Below are 13609 nucleotides of genomic sequence, written 5' to 3'. Positions count from 1 at the left end.
GAACACGACGTGAATTGCGTGAAAAAAAAAAAAAAAAAAAAAAAAGTAACAATCAATACCTACCCCCAAGGGAGCTAACTTTGTAATATGCAAAGACGGAATAAAGATGTTCTGAATCTTCATTTCCATATTGTAGCTTTCGAAATATTCTTAATGATCTTCGATATGATTGGAATGTTTGTATACAAGAAGCTTTATTTAATGTCACATATTACAAACATATAGCTGTAACACAATAGTGCTATTTCTGCGACATAATAATGTATATATATGATTAATTCCCATGCCTGAAATGTGATCTTTGTGTGATCCAGGTTATGCTGACCCCGAGGACATTGGACCGTTGACTGAAGAGCTGATGAACTCCCTCGTAGAACTCCTCGTAGATGTTCCTGTACTGTAAGTCCTCATTAATCAATATAAAATATTTATCACATAATCCGCCTTCTGTCCGGGGACTTCACCCATGTCATGTTTTTGCTTATGTCTGTAGTGTAATTTGACCTGGAGTGTTTTTAATCGAATAGAAATCCATTTTGATATCGTGGCTTAACATCAGTGAAAAAGCAATGACATTAGCACATTTTGTTGTGAGATTCTTCGAAATGCAGGTTGGTTTAATTATGTAATAAAAAAGTATCTTAAATTTCTGTTCAATTCATAAGAGATTTTATGAAAAATAAATACTATTCTTCTGGGACTTATTTCATAAAATCTCATATGACTCATTTCGTAAATTCTCATATAAAATTAACACTCATTTAAGATCCTATACGACAAAAATGTATTTACATTACACAGATTCATCAGATCTTTGGATCAGATAAACATGCTAATTTAGCCTTGTTATGTTGGGAAACCAAGGTGCAATTATCATAGATTTAGTGTAACTATTCAGACAAGAATTGATCTATAGATTACAGATAGAGCACTAATGGTATATAAAAATGTTGTGTTACAGGAGTTTTACATACGCCCTTCACCTTGAGGCTCTCAACACACTGTTAGTCCTATTGTCACTACAAATGTTCCAGCCACAACCCGCCTCGAAGTTTATACTGTACAAGTATATCATGCAAGGCCGATGGTGAGTAGTAAAAATGCTAAACAGTAAAAATATTCAGTGATTTTCAATGACATTTATTTGGTTTGAGCTTGTGAGAGTGATTCCACTTCTCACTGCCCCTGGGACTCCATGATTTTAGCTTTTTTTCGTTCCAGTTCAATCCATGCCTGCCTGTTAGTGAAGTCTCTATTACGTAACTTTTCAAACCAGGAAAAATGTCCACCTGAATTATACAAACACACAGGGGATAGCAATAGTATGATGGCCTCAGTTGCGGGTAAGTCAGAATCTCTGTTTGTATGCTGAATTTTATGAACATATAACTACTGTCACCATTGTAGTACATGTAGGTTTCTGTCACCCTAACACAAATATGGTACAGTAATTAAGATTTTGTTTGAAATTAAATCTTGATATAACATTAAATATAGGTCAGTGGTTTTTCTTGGGGGCCCTCTAGCTTCCTGGAATTTTAAGATTCACAAAAATAAATTGCCATGAAAAAGATTCAAAGTACAACAGAGTGTTTTACTTGTAAATCACAATATTAAATTGCTTTAAAAATATTGTTGGGCAAGAAAATACAAAATTAAATCGCCAGGAAAATAAGTTGATTAACAGTATACCAAATAGAATCAAAGAAAAAAAATGTAACTTTATGAACCGCTTATTTTACAGCAAGCTTTTGGTCCGTGATGACATTAGGAATGGGAGGAGCTACAGAAAAGAAGGAAGACGATTTCCAAGAAACATTATTAGCCAATCAGAGTCTTCTATTCCTGTTGGTGCTGACGAACCACTGTACAACAGATCACAGCACGCATAATCCCTACAGACAGGCATTGTTTGCCTTCACGAACTCGCAAGGTAAATTTACATGGTATAGTTGTATATTACTGTTATCACTGTAATTAGCTCCCCTCCCCTTTCCTGGATAAGGAATTAAGGATGTAGATACGCCCCTATCCGGTTGATTTAACAACGTTTTACAACATGTGATGCCTCTAACAACAGCATTGTATCCCATGAAATTGAGTCTTTTACATGTGAATCACAACACAATAATATGTCTAAAAGGAAAAATGGCATAATTATATCATATACTGTTACTGTAACAGATTAATGAATTATGAGTACAGAAAGAGTTAAAATATGAATGACATTTTTTGTTCGCAATTTACATTTTGATACACTTATAAACGACCCCCTGTTTTACAATTTTTAAGCGCCCTGAGTGGTAATTACAGCGAATACCATTGACAGTAGGGAGTTTGATTTACAACACAGACCATCCTCGATTCACCAGAAATACTAGCTATATCCACATTCTTGATATTCCAGGGGTTACTATAACTGTTGTTATCATCCTCGATATCTGATGGGTTACTATCACTTGCTATATCCACCCATGGAGTATATCTCGGGGAAAACTTTCAGTTTGTTTGTTTGATTACTTTAACATCCTATTTACAGCTAGAGTCATGTAAGGACAGCCTCCCATGCATGCAGAGTGTAGCGTGTATGTAGTGCAAGGTGCATGTTTTGGGAGACTGCTGTATGTTCATGTTATGTCTTCTTGTATAGTAGTTAAAACCATATTTTATTTCAATTAAGTACATATATAACAATATGTTATAAAGCGTAAAAATTCAGAAAAAAAATTATGCAACACTTATAATAATCTAATATATATAGCACTATATGTACACCTAGGGACCAATCTACCTGTCCCATCTCTTGTTGCCTTCAGTGTTGCTATGACATAATCTAGTAACACCCTTCTCCTATCACATTTCATCTAGTGTAGTGGTGGCACTCCTCATGTGTCAGCCCACAAGTCTAGTGATGTAAGGGGCGTCACATTCTTTGGTAATTAACTCATTCACCCCCTGAAGACACATTTAAGCACTTCTAAATCAAAGACGAGATCAGTCCATTGTGAAACATCAGGTGTGAATAAGTTAAGCAAGGTTTCGCTGTCATTTCATCATCAGATAATCCTGTAGTGTGTAAAACTGCAGTAAAGATGTTTTGTTTTTTTCAGATCAATCCTCCACAAGTCCTACAAAAACTCCAGCCACGTTCAAACTAGATTTTAGCCAATTGTATGATGCCTTATGTGTTGCCCTTAGAGACGACCAATCAACACTGCTGTTATATCTCCTGATACATCGGAACTCTCTAATGAAAGCTTTTATACTCTCCAGGACAAATATTGATCAACTGGTAAGGAGCGTTTAAGAGGGTTCATGAAGCCGTATTTCTAATGTATAAAAGTTAAAACTTCTTGAGACCAATTTTTAGCTCACCTGGTCCGAAGGACCGAGGTGAGCTTATGGGAATACTGCAGCGTCCGGCATCCGGGGTCCGTCAACAATCGACTTCTTCTCCATAACCGCTGGTCGGATTTCAACAAAATTTGACTGGTAGCATTCTTATGGGCTACTAACTGAAAATTGTACAAATGATGGGGCTGAGGGGCGGGGCCAAAAGGGGTCAATTTGGCTATTTCCATATAAACAACTTCTTCTCTGAAACCAAGCGTGGGATAGCACCCATAATGCAATGGTAGCATCCTTATAGGGTGGGGATTCAAAATTGTACAAATGATGGGGCTGACCTCCCGGGGGCCTGAGAGGTGGGGTCAAAAGGGGCCAATTTGGCTATTTCCATATAAACGACTTCTTCTCTCAAACTAAGCATGGTATAGCAGCCATAATGCAATGGTAGCATCCTTATAGGATGGGGATTCAAAATTGTGCAAATGATAGGGCTGACCCCCCCCGGGGGCTTGAGGGGCGGGGTCAAAATGGGTCAATTTGGCTTTTTCCATATAAATGACTTCTTCTCTCAAACTAAGCATGGTATAGCAGCCATAATGCAATGGTAGCATCCTTATAGGATGGGGATTCAAAATTGTGCAAATGATAGGGCTGACCCCCCCCGGGGGCTTGAGGGGCGGGGTCAAAATGGGTCAATTTGGCTTTTTCCATATAAATGACTTCTTCTCTGCAACTAAGCGTGGTATAGCACCCATAATGCAATGGTAGCATCCTTATAGGGTGGGGATTCCAAATTGTGCAAATGATAGGGCTGACCCCTGGGGGCCTGAGGGGCGGGGTCAAAAGTGGTCAATTTCCATATTAATGACTTTTTCTCTGCAACTTAACATGGGATTACGCTCATAATGCAATGGTTACATCCTTATAGGGTTTGGATTCAAAATTGTACAAATGATAGGGCTGACCCCCGGGGCCTTAGACGGCAATAGATGCGATATCAAAAAGGTCAATTAGGCTACTACTTTCATATAAATTACTTTGTCTCTGATTTGTCTCTGAACCTTTGTATTGGATAGCATATTTGTATGGTATCAATAGCATCATTGTATGGTTGTGATTCAAAATTAAACTTTGGGAGTCAATTTGCTTATTTTTCTAATTGACAGAGTCTTGTGATAATTATTAACAAAAAACCAGGTGAGCGATACAGGCCCTCTGGGCCTCTTGTTAATATATTTTCATTTTATTAGCTCACCTGGTCCGAAGGACCAAGGTGAGCTTATGCCATACCGTGGCGTCCGTCGTCCGTCGTCCGTCCGTCCGTCCGTCCGTCAACAATCGACTTCTTCTCCATAACCGCTGGTCGGATTTCAACAAAATTTGGCTGGTAGCATCCTTATGGGCTACTAACTGAAAATTGTACAAATGATTGGGCTGACCCCCCGGGGGCCTGAGGGGCGGGGTCAAATGGGGTCCATTTGGCTATTTCCATATAAACGACTTCTTCTCTGAAACCAAGCATGGGATAGCACCCATAATGCAATGGTAGCATCCTTATAGGGTGGGGATTCAAAATTGTACAAATGATGGGGCTGACCCCCCGGGGCCTGAGGGGCGGGGTCAAATGGGGTCCATTTGGCTATTTCCATATAAACGACTTCTTCTCTGAAACCAAGCATGGGATAGCACCCATAATGCAATGGTAGCATCCTTATAGGGTGGGGATTCAAAATTGTACAAATGATGGGGCTGACCCCCCGGGGGCCTGAGGGGCGGGGTCAAATGGGGTCAATTTGGCTATTTCCATATAAACGACTTCTTCTCTGAAACTAAGCATGAGATAGCACTCATAATGCAATGGTAGTATCGTTATAGGGTAGGGATTAAAAATTGTACAAATGATGTGGCTGACCCCCCGGGGGCCTGAGGGGCGGGGTCAAAAGGGTTCAATTTGGCTATTTCCATATAAACGACTTCTTCTCTGAAACCAAGCATGGGATAGCACACATAATGCAATGGTAGCATCCTTATAGGGTGGGGATTCAAAATTGTACAAATGAAGGGGCAGACCTCCGGGGGCCTGAGGGGCGGGGTCAAATGGGGTCAATTTGGCTATTTCCATATAAACGACTTCTTCTCTGAAACTAAGCATGAGATAGCACTCATAATGCAATGGTAGTATCTTTATAGGTTGGGGATTAAAAATTGTACAAATGATGTGGCTGACCCCCGGGGGGCCTGAGGGGCGGGGTCAAAAGGGTTCAATTTGGCTATTTCCATATAAACGACTTCTTCTCTGAAACCAAGCATGGGATAGCACCCATAATGCAATGGTAGCATCCTTATAGGATGGGGATTCAAAATTGTACAAATGATGGGGCTGACCCCCAGGGGGCCTGAGGGGCGGGGGTCAAAAGGGGCCAATTTGGCTATTTCCATATAAACGACTTCTTCTCTGAAACTAAGCACGTTATAGCACCCATAATACAATGGTAGTATCCTTATAGTGTGGGAATTCAAAATTGTGCAAATGATAGGGCTGACCCCCCGGGGGCCTGAGGGGCGGGGTCAAAAGTGGTCAATTTCCATATAAATAACTTTTTCTCTGCAACTTAACATGGGATTACGCTCATAATGCAATGGTTACATCCTTATAGGGTTTGAATTCAAAATTTTGCAAATGATGGGGCTGACCCCCCGGGGGCCTGAAGGGTTGGGTCAAAAGGGGTCAATTTAGCTATTTCCATATAAACGACTTCTTCTCTGCAACTAAGAATGGAAGAGCACTTATAATGCAATGGTAGCATCCTTATAGGGTTGGGATTTGAAATTGTACAAATGATAGGGCTGACCCCCGGGGCCTTAGACGGCAATAGATGCGAGGTCAAAAGGTCAATTAGGCTACTATTTTCATATAAATTACTTTGTCTCTGAACCTATGTATTGGATAGCATATTTGTATGGTATCAATAGCATCATTGTATGGTTGTGATTCAAAATTAAACTTTGGGAGTCAATTTTGCTTATTTTTCTAATTGTCTGAGTCTTGTGATAATTACTAACAAAAAACCAGGTGAGCGATACAGGCCCTCTGGGCCTCTTGTTTCTTGCAGAAATGGTTGAATTTTATAGCTATAAATAGTATTTAATTTCATTAATTTATGATTTGAATCATATTGACTAAGATGCAGTTAAACCTTGTTGAGTCAAACTTATAACTCTAAGATCCTGTTTGATTTAACTCATTCATCCCTGAAGACACATTTGGACTCTTCTAATTAAAAGAGTAGAAGAGTTCATTATGAATGTTCATGGGTCAGTGAATAAGTAATTTGTTGGTTCCCGGTTTTAACTTTTCACAGAACTCAAATACCTTGATAATTTGAGATTTTACCCTGATTCGTTTGACTTTCGTGTGAATGACTGTACTTACCAGTTACTTATCACATTGTTAAGGAGTTCAGACCACAAACCCTCCACATCTGGGTTTTAAGTATGAACCATGTTTGATGCCCTAGCAACTGTGTCAATGGTTTCAGATTAACAACCCAGAGGTGGAGGACAAGTGTTTTATATGTCTTGGTCATAACGGCTCCTGATTAGATGATTTAAAGGCCCACTACCTTTCCTAAACGGTTTTTGATATTTAAAATGGGAATGTAAAACAAGATTAATAATTTTGTAGAGTGGCAAAAGTTATTAACATAACGTTAATACTACACTTATTATCACCTCCTAAACAATTTAATTAAAATAAACAAAATGTTGATTTTCATAACCCAGGTCGTATTATGTTTCCCCCATCGTCCTAAATACCGCACGGTAGTTGACTATCACTGCGGCAGACAGTAAAACAGCGAAATAACTCTCCATTGTTATCATATATTACGCAGGAAATCTTGCATATGTTTGGTGTTGTAACCTCATCTTAGGCCATTGGTATATATTTTCTGAGGTAATTAATGTTTTTAAGAAATCTTTATATTTTGCTCCGGAAAGGTAGTGGGCCTTTAAAACTAAATGAAGTCTTTGTGTTTTGCAGGTGATGCCGTTACTGAAGATTTTATACCATGCTCAAGATAGAAACTCCCACCACATCTACATGGCTTTAATCATTCTTCTTATTCTCAGTGAGGATGAAGTTTTCAACAAGGCCATACACGAAATAGTATGTATCAATATCAGGCCATACACTAAATAGTATGTATCAATGTCAGACCATTCACGAAATAGTATGTATCAATGTCAGGCCATACATGAAATAGTATGTATCAATATCAGGCCATACACGAAATAGTATGTATCAATGTCAGACCATTCACGAAATAGTATGTATCAATGTCAGACCATACACGAAATAGTATGTATCAATGTCAGGCCATACATGAAATAGTATGTATCAATGTCAGGCCATACATGAAATAGTATGTATCAATGTCAGGTCCTACATGAAATAGTATGTATCAATGTCAGGTCATACACGAAATAGTATGTATCAATGTCAGGTCCTACATGAAATAGTATGTATCAATGTCAGGTCCTACATGAAATAGTATGTATCAATGTCAGGTCATACACGAAATAGTATGTATCAATGTCAGACCATACACGAAATAGTATGTATCAATATCAGGCCATACACGAAATAGTATGTATCACTGTCAGGCCATACATGAAATAGTATGTATCACTGTCAGGCCATACATGAAAAAGTATGTATCACTGTCAGGCCATACATGAAAAAGTATGTATCACTCTCAGGTCATACACAAAATAGTATGTGTCACACTGTCAGGCCATACATGAAAAAGTATGTATCACTCTCAGGTCATACACAAAATAGTATGTGTCACTGTCAGACCATACACTAAATAGTATGTATATATGTCAGGCCATACACAAAATAGTATGTATCACTGTCAGGCCATACATGAAATAGTATGTATATATGTCAGGTCATACACGAAATAGTATGTATCAATGTCAGGCCATACACGAAATAGTATGTATCACTGTCAGACCATACATGAAATAGTATGTATCAATGTCAGACCATACACTAAATAGTATGTATCAATGTCAGGCCATACACCGAAATAGTATGTATCAATGTCAGACCATACACGAAATAGTATGTATCACTGTCAGGCCATACACGAAATAGTATGTATCAATGTCAGACCATACATGAAATAGTATGTATCAATGTCAGACCATACACAAAATAGTATGTATCAATGTCAGACCATACACTAAATAGTATGTATCACTGTCAGACCATACACGAAATAGTGTGTATCAATGTCAGACCATACACTTAATAGTATGTATCAATGTCAGACCATACACTAAATAGTAAGTATCAATGTCAGACCATACATGAAGTAGTATGTACCACTGTCAGACCATACACGAAATAGTATGTATCACTGTCAGACCATACACTAAATAGTATGTATCACTGTCAGGCCATACACAAAATAGTATGTATCACTGTCAGACCATACACGAAATAGTATGTATCATTGTCAGGCCATACACGAAATAGTATGTATCAATGTCAGACTGTATGTATCAATGTCAGACCATACATGAAATAGTATGTATCACTGTCAGACCATACACGAAATAGTATGTATCACTGTCAGACCATACACTAAATAGTATGTATCACTGTCAGACCATACACGAAATAGTATGTATCACTGTCAGACCATACACGAAATAGTATGTATCAATGTCAGACCATACACTTAATAGTATGTATCACTGTCAGGCCATACACGAAATAGTATGTACCACTGTCAGACCATACACGAAATAGTATGTATCACTGTCAGACCATACACTAAATAGTATGTATCACTGTCAGGCCATAAACAAAATAGTATGTATCACTGTCAGACCATACACTTAATAGTATGTATCACTGTCAGGCCATACATGAAATAGTATGTACCACTGTCAGACCATACACGAAATAGTATGTATCACTGTCAGGCCATACATGAAATAGTATGTATCACTGTCAGACCATACACGAAATAGTATGTATCAATGTCAGACCATACATGAAATAGTATGTACCACTGTCAGACCATACACGAAATAGTATGTATCACTGTCAGACCATACACGAAATAGTATGTACCACTGTCAGACCATACACGAAATAGTATGTATCACTGTCAGACCATACACTAAATAGTATGTATCACTGTCAGGCCATACACAAAATAGTATGTATCACTGTCAGGCCATACATGAAATAGTATGTATATATGTCAGACCATACACTAAATAGTATGTATCACTGTCAGGCCATACATAAAATAGTATGTATCACTGTCAGGCCATACATAAGATAGTATGTATCAATGTCAGACCATACACTAAATAGTATGTATCACTGTCAGGCCATACACGAAATAGTATGTATCACTGTCAGACCATACACGAAATAGTATGTATCACTGTCAGGCCATACATGAAATAGTATGTATCACTGTCAGGCCATACACGAAATAGTATGTATCACTGTCAGGCCATACATGAAATAGTATGTATCACTATCAGACCATACACAAAAACCCTCCGTTCGTCCATTAACAATTCTTATTACTGCTATTTCTCAGAAAGTACTTAATTCTTTGCCTTATCAACTTCTTCCTAGGCATGTTAGATGAGAGTTTAGGCCCTTATTTAGTCCTCTTGTTCAAAGAATGTCGTCCATCTCTTGAGATACTAAGATTTGTTTTCTAATTTTAGGTAATAAGGAATATCCCTTGGTTCAAAGAGAGGCCAATCTCAGAGATTACATTAGGTGGTCTTTTAATATTGGTAGTTATCAGAACGATACAATACAATATGACTCGCATGAGGGTAAGTACAAAATATAAACCAAAACAATAACGTTTTGTACCTGTGTACTTTTAATAATGTTGACCATATGGAGCCCTGAGAAAATGGTCTTATTGATCTTTCAAAAAAATGCAGATTTCTTTTAGTGTGACTTACATATTTCTGATGATGTTTTCATGAGTTGATTTAGATATTTATATATAATATATTGTAAATCATATGTATTTTCGTGGCAACTTTATTTTGATTTTTCTCGCCCAACAGCATTTTTAGGACAAATTGGTTTTGCTATTTACATTTAAAATAGCCTGTTTTACTAGTAGTTGAATATTTTTTGTGAGAAATTATTTACGTGCATTCTAATTGCCAGCAAAATGTTTGAAAATAAGTTGGTTTACAAGTAAATTGTTTGACTTTGACATGAATAGCCATCTTATTAACTTTTCAGGATAAATACCTTCACACCAATTGTCTAGCCGCCCTTGCCAACATGTCATCACAATTCACTAATCTCCATCCGTATGTTTCACAGCGACTTGTCAGGTAAAGTAATGATGGCACTAACTTGTATTACTATTTCTTTCTCCTAAATTTGATGATGTATTTGCATATTACAGAGTTAGCCCCCTTGTTGGTAGGTATACATTGTGACATCATTTTTTTTGTGTAAAGCTCACATCTTTAACTCTGAAAAGTATCGCCTTTTTTTCGCGCACACAGGATTTCGCAATTAGTAGCTGACCTGCATGAGATGATAACTCTGTAATATACAAATACGGAATAGTATCAGTACTGAATATTCTTGTTCTTATCTGTGTATGGGACATAAAGTCTTAACAATCAAATATGTCCTGAACAAACTTACCTGAGAGAAATAAACTTGTATCACTCAAATATTATGTATCAACGTGATCTTGAATCAAGGTGTCAATTTTATGAATGTTTACATTAATTCTTGTCAGAGTAAAACTATCAAAGAAAGAGTAATGAAACCCGTAGTATACCTGATTTTTTGTAATCTCATTTGGCGTCAATTCCTATAGGTCAGAGGTCAAAATGTCTATCAAATGTTTAACGGTGTATAGTTCTGTACATCTGAAGGGAGACATAACGTACATATTCAAAAAAAAAATCTATCATGAAATTTTTTTTTTTTAAAGAATTGTTATCCATACTAATTAATTCAAATTTGATTTACCTTTCAGTTTGTTTTCCCAATTGTGTAAAAAGCATGCCCGCATTATTGAGCAAATACGACAGGCAGCCATAGAACCTGCAAGTACAGGAGAGCCAGAGGGTGGGGCGAAAAAGGAGGAAGAAGAGGGAGAGGATGGGGACAGTGAACAAGACTATGTAAGTATGGGGTTTTTGATTGGCAGAGAGGGGGGGGCGAAAAGGAGAAGCATGAGGGAGAGGATGGGAAAGTGAACAGGATTATATGTAAGTATGGGGTATAGATTGGTGGGGAGGGATGGGGGGAAAGGAGGAGCATGAGGGAGAGGACGGGAAAGTGAAAATGATTATATGTAAGTATGGGGTATTGATTGGGCACCTAGGGTATGGAGGGGGCCAGGTGAGATAGATAATATTTTAAGGGGAGGAGGGAGGAGAAATAAAGAATATTTTGGGGGAAGGTGTGATAGAGAATATTGGTGGGAGGTAGGAGGGCAAAACTTGTCTATGTTTTACTACAAAATTATTTATAAAGTACAAAATTTATACTTCTGTGAACCAGCTTACATTCACATGTGACTAATTTTCGGATATTTGGTGGAAAATAAATCGCTAAAAAAAATTGAATACAGAAAAAATAGAACTAAAAGGTTTGGATTGCAAAGTTAAATTGTTGTGAAAAAAGTTGTTTTGTGTTAATACCTGAAATAAAGTCTCCCCAAAAAGAAGTTGGCTAACATTATATAAGATAAGTCTACATAAATGTGATTTTGTTACACAGATGCAGGACCTGGCTGTCCTAGAGGAGGTGATCAGAATGATGTTGGAGATTATTAATTCCTGTCTGACGAGCTCACTCCATCACAATCCAAACCTCGTGTACACACTCCTGTATCGTAAGGAACTGTTCGCTCAGTTCAGGACGCATCCAACCTTCCAGGACATCATACAGAATATTGATACAGTATGTTTAGATTAAAATGGATAAGTGCATGCATGTTGTCATAAAATTACTTGATGATTTTAAGGATAACCTATTGTCATTATGCAACTTCTGTCGTCATACACCGTCTGCCATCAGCCATCAGCTGTGCGCCGTGAGAAAACTTTTCATTCAAACAACTTCTTCTTAATAACCGAAAGGCCAAGGGTACTGATATTTGACCTGTACTATGGTGGGATGTAGGGCTACCAAACTTATTCAAATGACCTTCATTCAAGGTCACAGAGGTCAAAAAGGCTAAAAACTATAAACGACTTCTTCTCAAGAACCTAAAAAGTTGACCTTGACCTTCATTCAAGGTCACAGTGGTCAAATAAGCTACAATCTTTTAAACGACTTCTTGTAAGTAACTTAGAGGCCTTTAGACTGGATATTAAATTTGTAGCATAGTGGTGTTCAAGGGACCTTCATTCATAGTCAAATTCATGAAATATATCAGGACCTGAACTTCTTCTTTTGAAAGAGTTCTTTTGTATAGCCTTAATTGTTTGCCACTACTATATTCTTTGAGGTGTTGTATTGTGTCAATAGTCAGATGACCTTTAAGGCCCATGGGCCTCTTGTTAGTTCCCATGTAGTAATGTGAAATCTGTATATGTATCTTAAATTAATACTTGAATGCATTTCACATGAGATTTATTCAATAATATCTCAAAGCTTTTCAAAAGACTCACAAAAAATAAGATCTCAGAAATGTATATTAAATCTTGTTTTATAAGTTTTATCTAACATTGTCTTGTATCTTGTTTGTAGGTGCTTTCATTCTTCAACACAAAACTAGAACAAAATGGTCACACTGCCACTGTGTCTCCAGCCGAAGTGTTGGAGTTGATCAAAGATGGCTCCAAACAGTTCCGACGGGACCATCTGAGGGTAGAGTATCTAAAGATTCACGAGAATAAACCACAAAGTGGAGAAATAAATCCTCAAAAATAGAGGCTACTCAAATTTTCTAAGCTAATTAACAGATTGTAGGTACTATTTGGTTTTTGAGCCAGGTATGTGCATATAGTCAGAGTACCTTTGTCTGTAGGAAACATACATATCACTTTCTTAAACTTTCTGCGAATATATCCAAGCACGAACATATCAACAAGTTCAAAGTTGTTAAAAAAAATTAATAATAGAATAAATATGTATGCACAGTGCAAAAATTATAACACTGCGAGTTTGATATCGGACATATTGAAAATCTACAGTACAATATTATACTCCAGTTTTGTT

At 37.4% G+C, this 13609-nt stretch overlaps 1 protein-coding gene across 1 annotated transcript in view; it reads left to right on the top strand.

Annotated features, from left to right (window-relative positions):
* LOC138306762 (dymeclin-like) overlaps positions 1-13609 on the top strand; it is a 28587-nt gene that overhangs the window by 12676 nt on the left and 2302 nt on the right. Inside the window, exons 5-15 of the mRNA XM_069247231.1 lie at positions 315-399; positions 962-1087; positions 1222-1343; positions 1745-1933; positions 3111-3292; positions 7391-7516; positions 10117-10230; positions 10658-10752; positions 11415-11562; positions 12164-12346; positions 13139-13258. Of these exons, the coding sequence (XP_069103332.1) occupies positions 315-399; positions 962-1087; positions 1222-1343; positions 1745-1933; positions 3111-3292; positions 7391-7516; positions 10117-10230; positions 10658-10752; positions 11415-11562; positions 12164-12346; positions 13139-13258 (1490 nt within the window). The remainder of the gene's footprint in view (positions 1-314; positions 400-961; positions 1088-1221; positions 1344-1744; positions 1934-3110; positions 3293-7390; positions 7517-10116; positions 10231-10657; positions 10753-11414; positions 11563-12163; positions 12347-13138; positions 13259-13609) is intronic.

This window comes from Argopecten irradians, chromosome 13, assembly GCF_041381155.1.
Source record: "Argopecten irradians isolate NY chromosome 13, Ai_NY, whole genome shotgun sequence".
In the NCBI taxonomy this organism is placed as follows: domain Eukaryota; kingdom Metazoa; phylum Mollusca; class Bivalvia; order Pectinida; family Pectinidae; genus Argopecten; species Argopecten irradians.
This window is presented reverse-complemented; position numbering and strand designations above follow the sequence as displayed.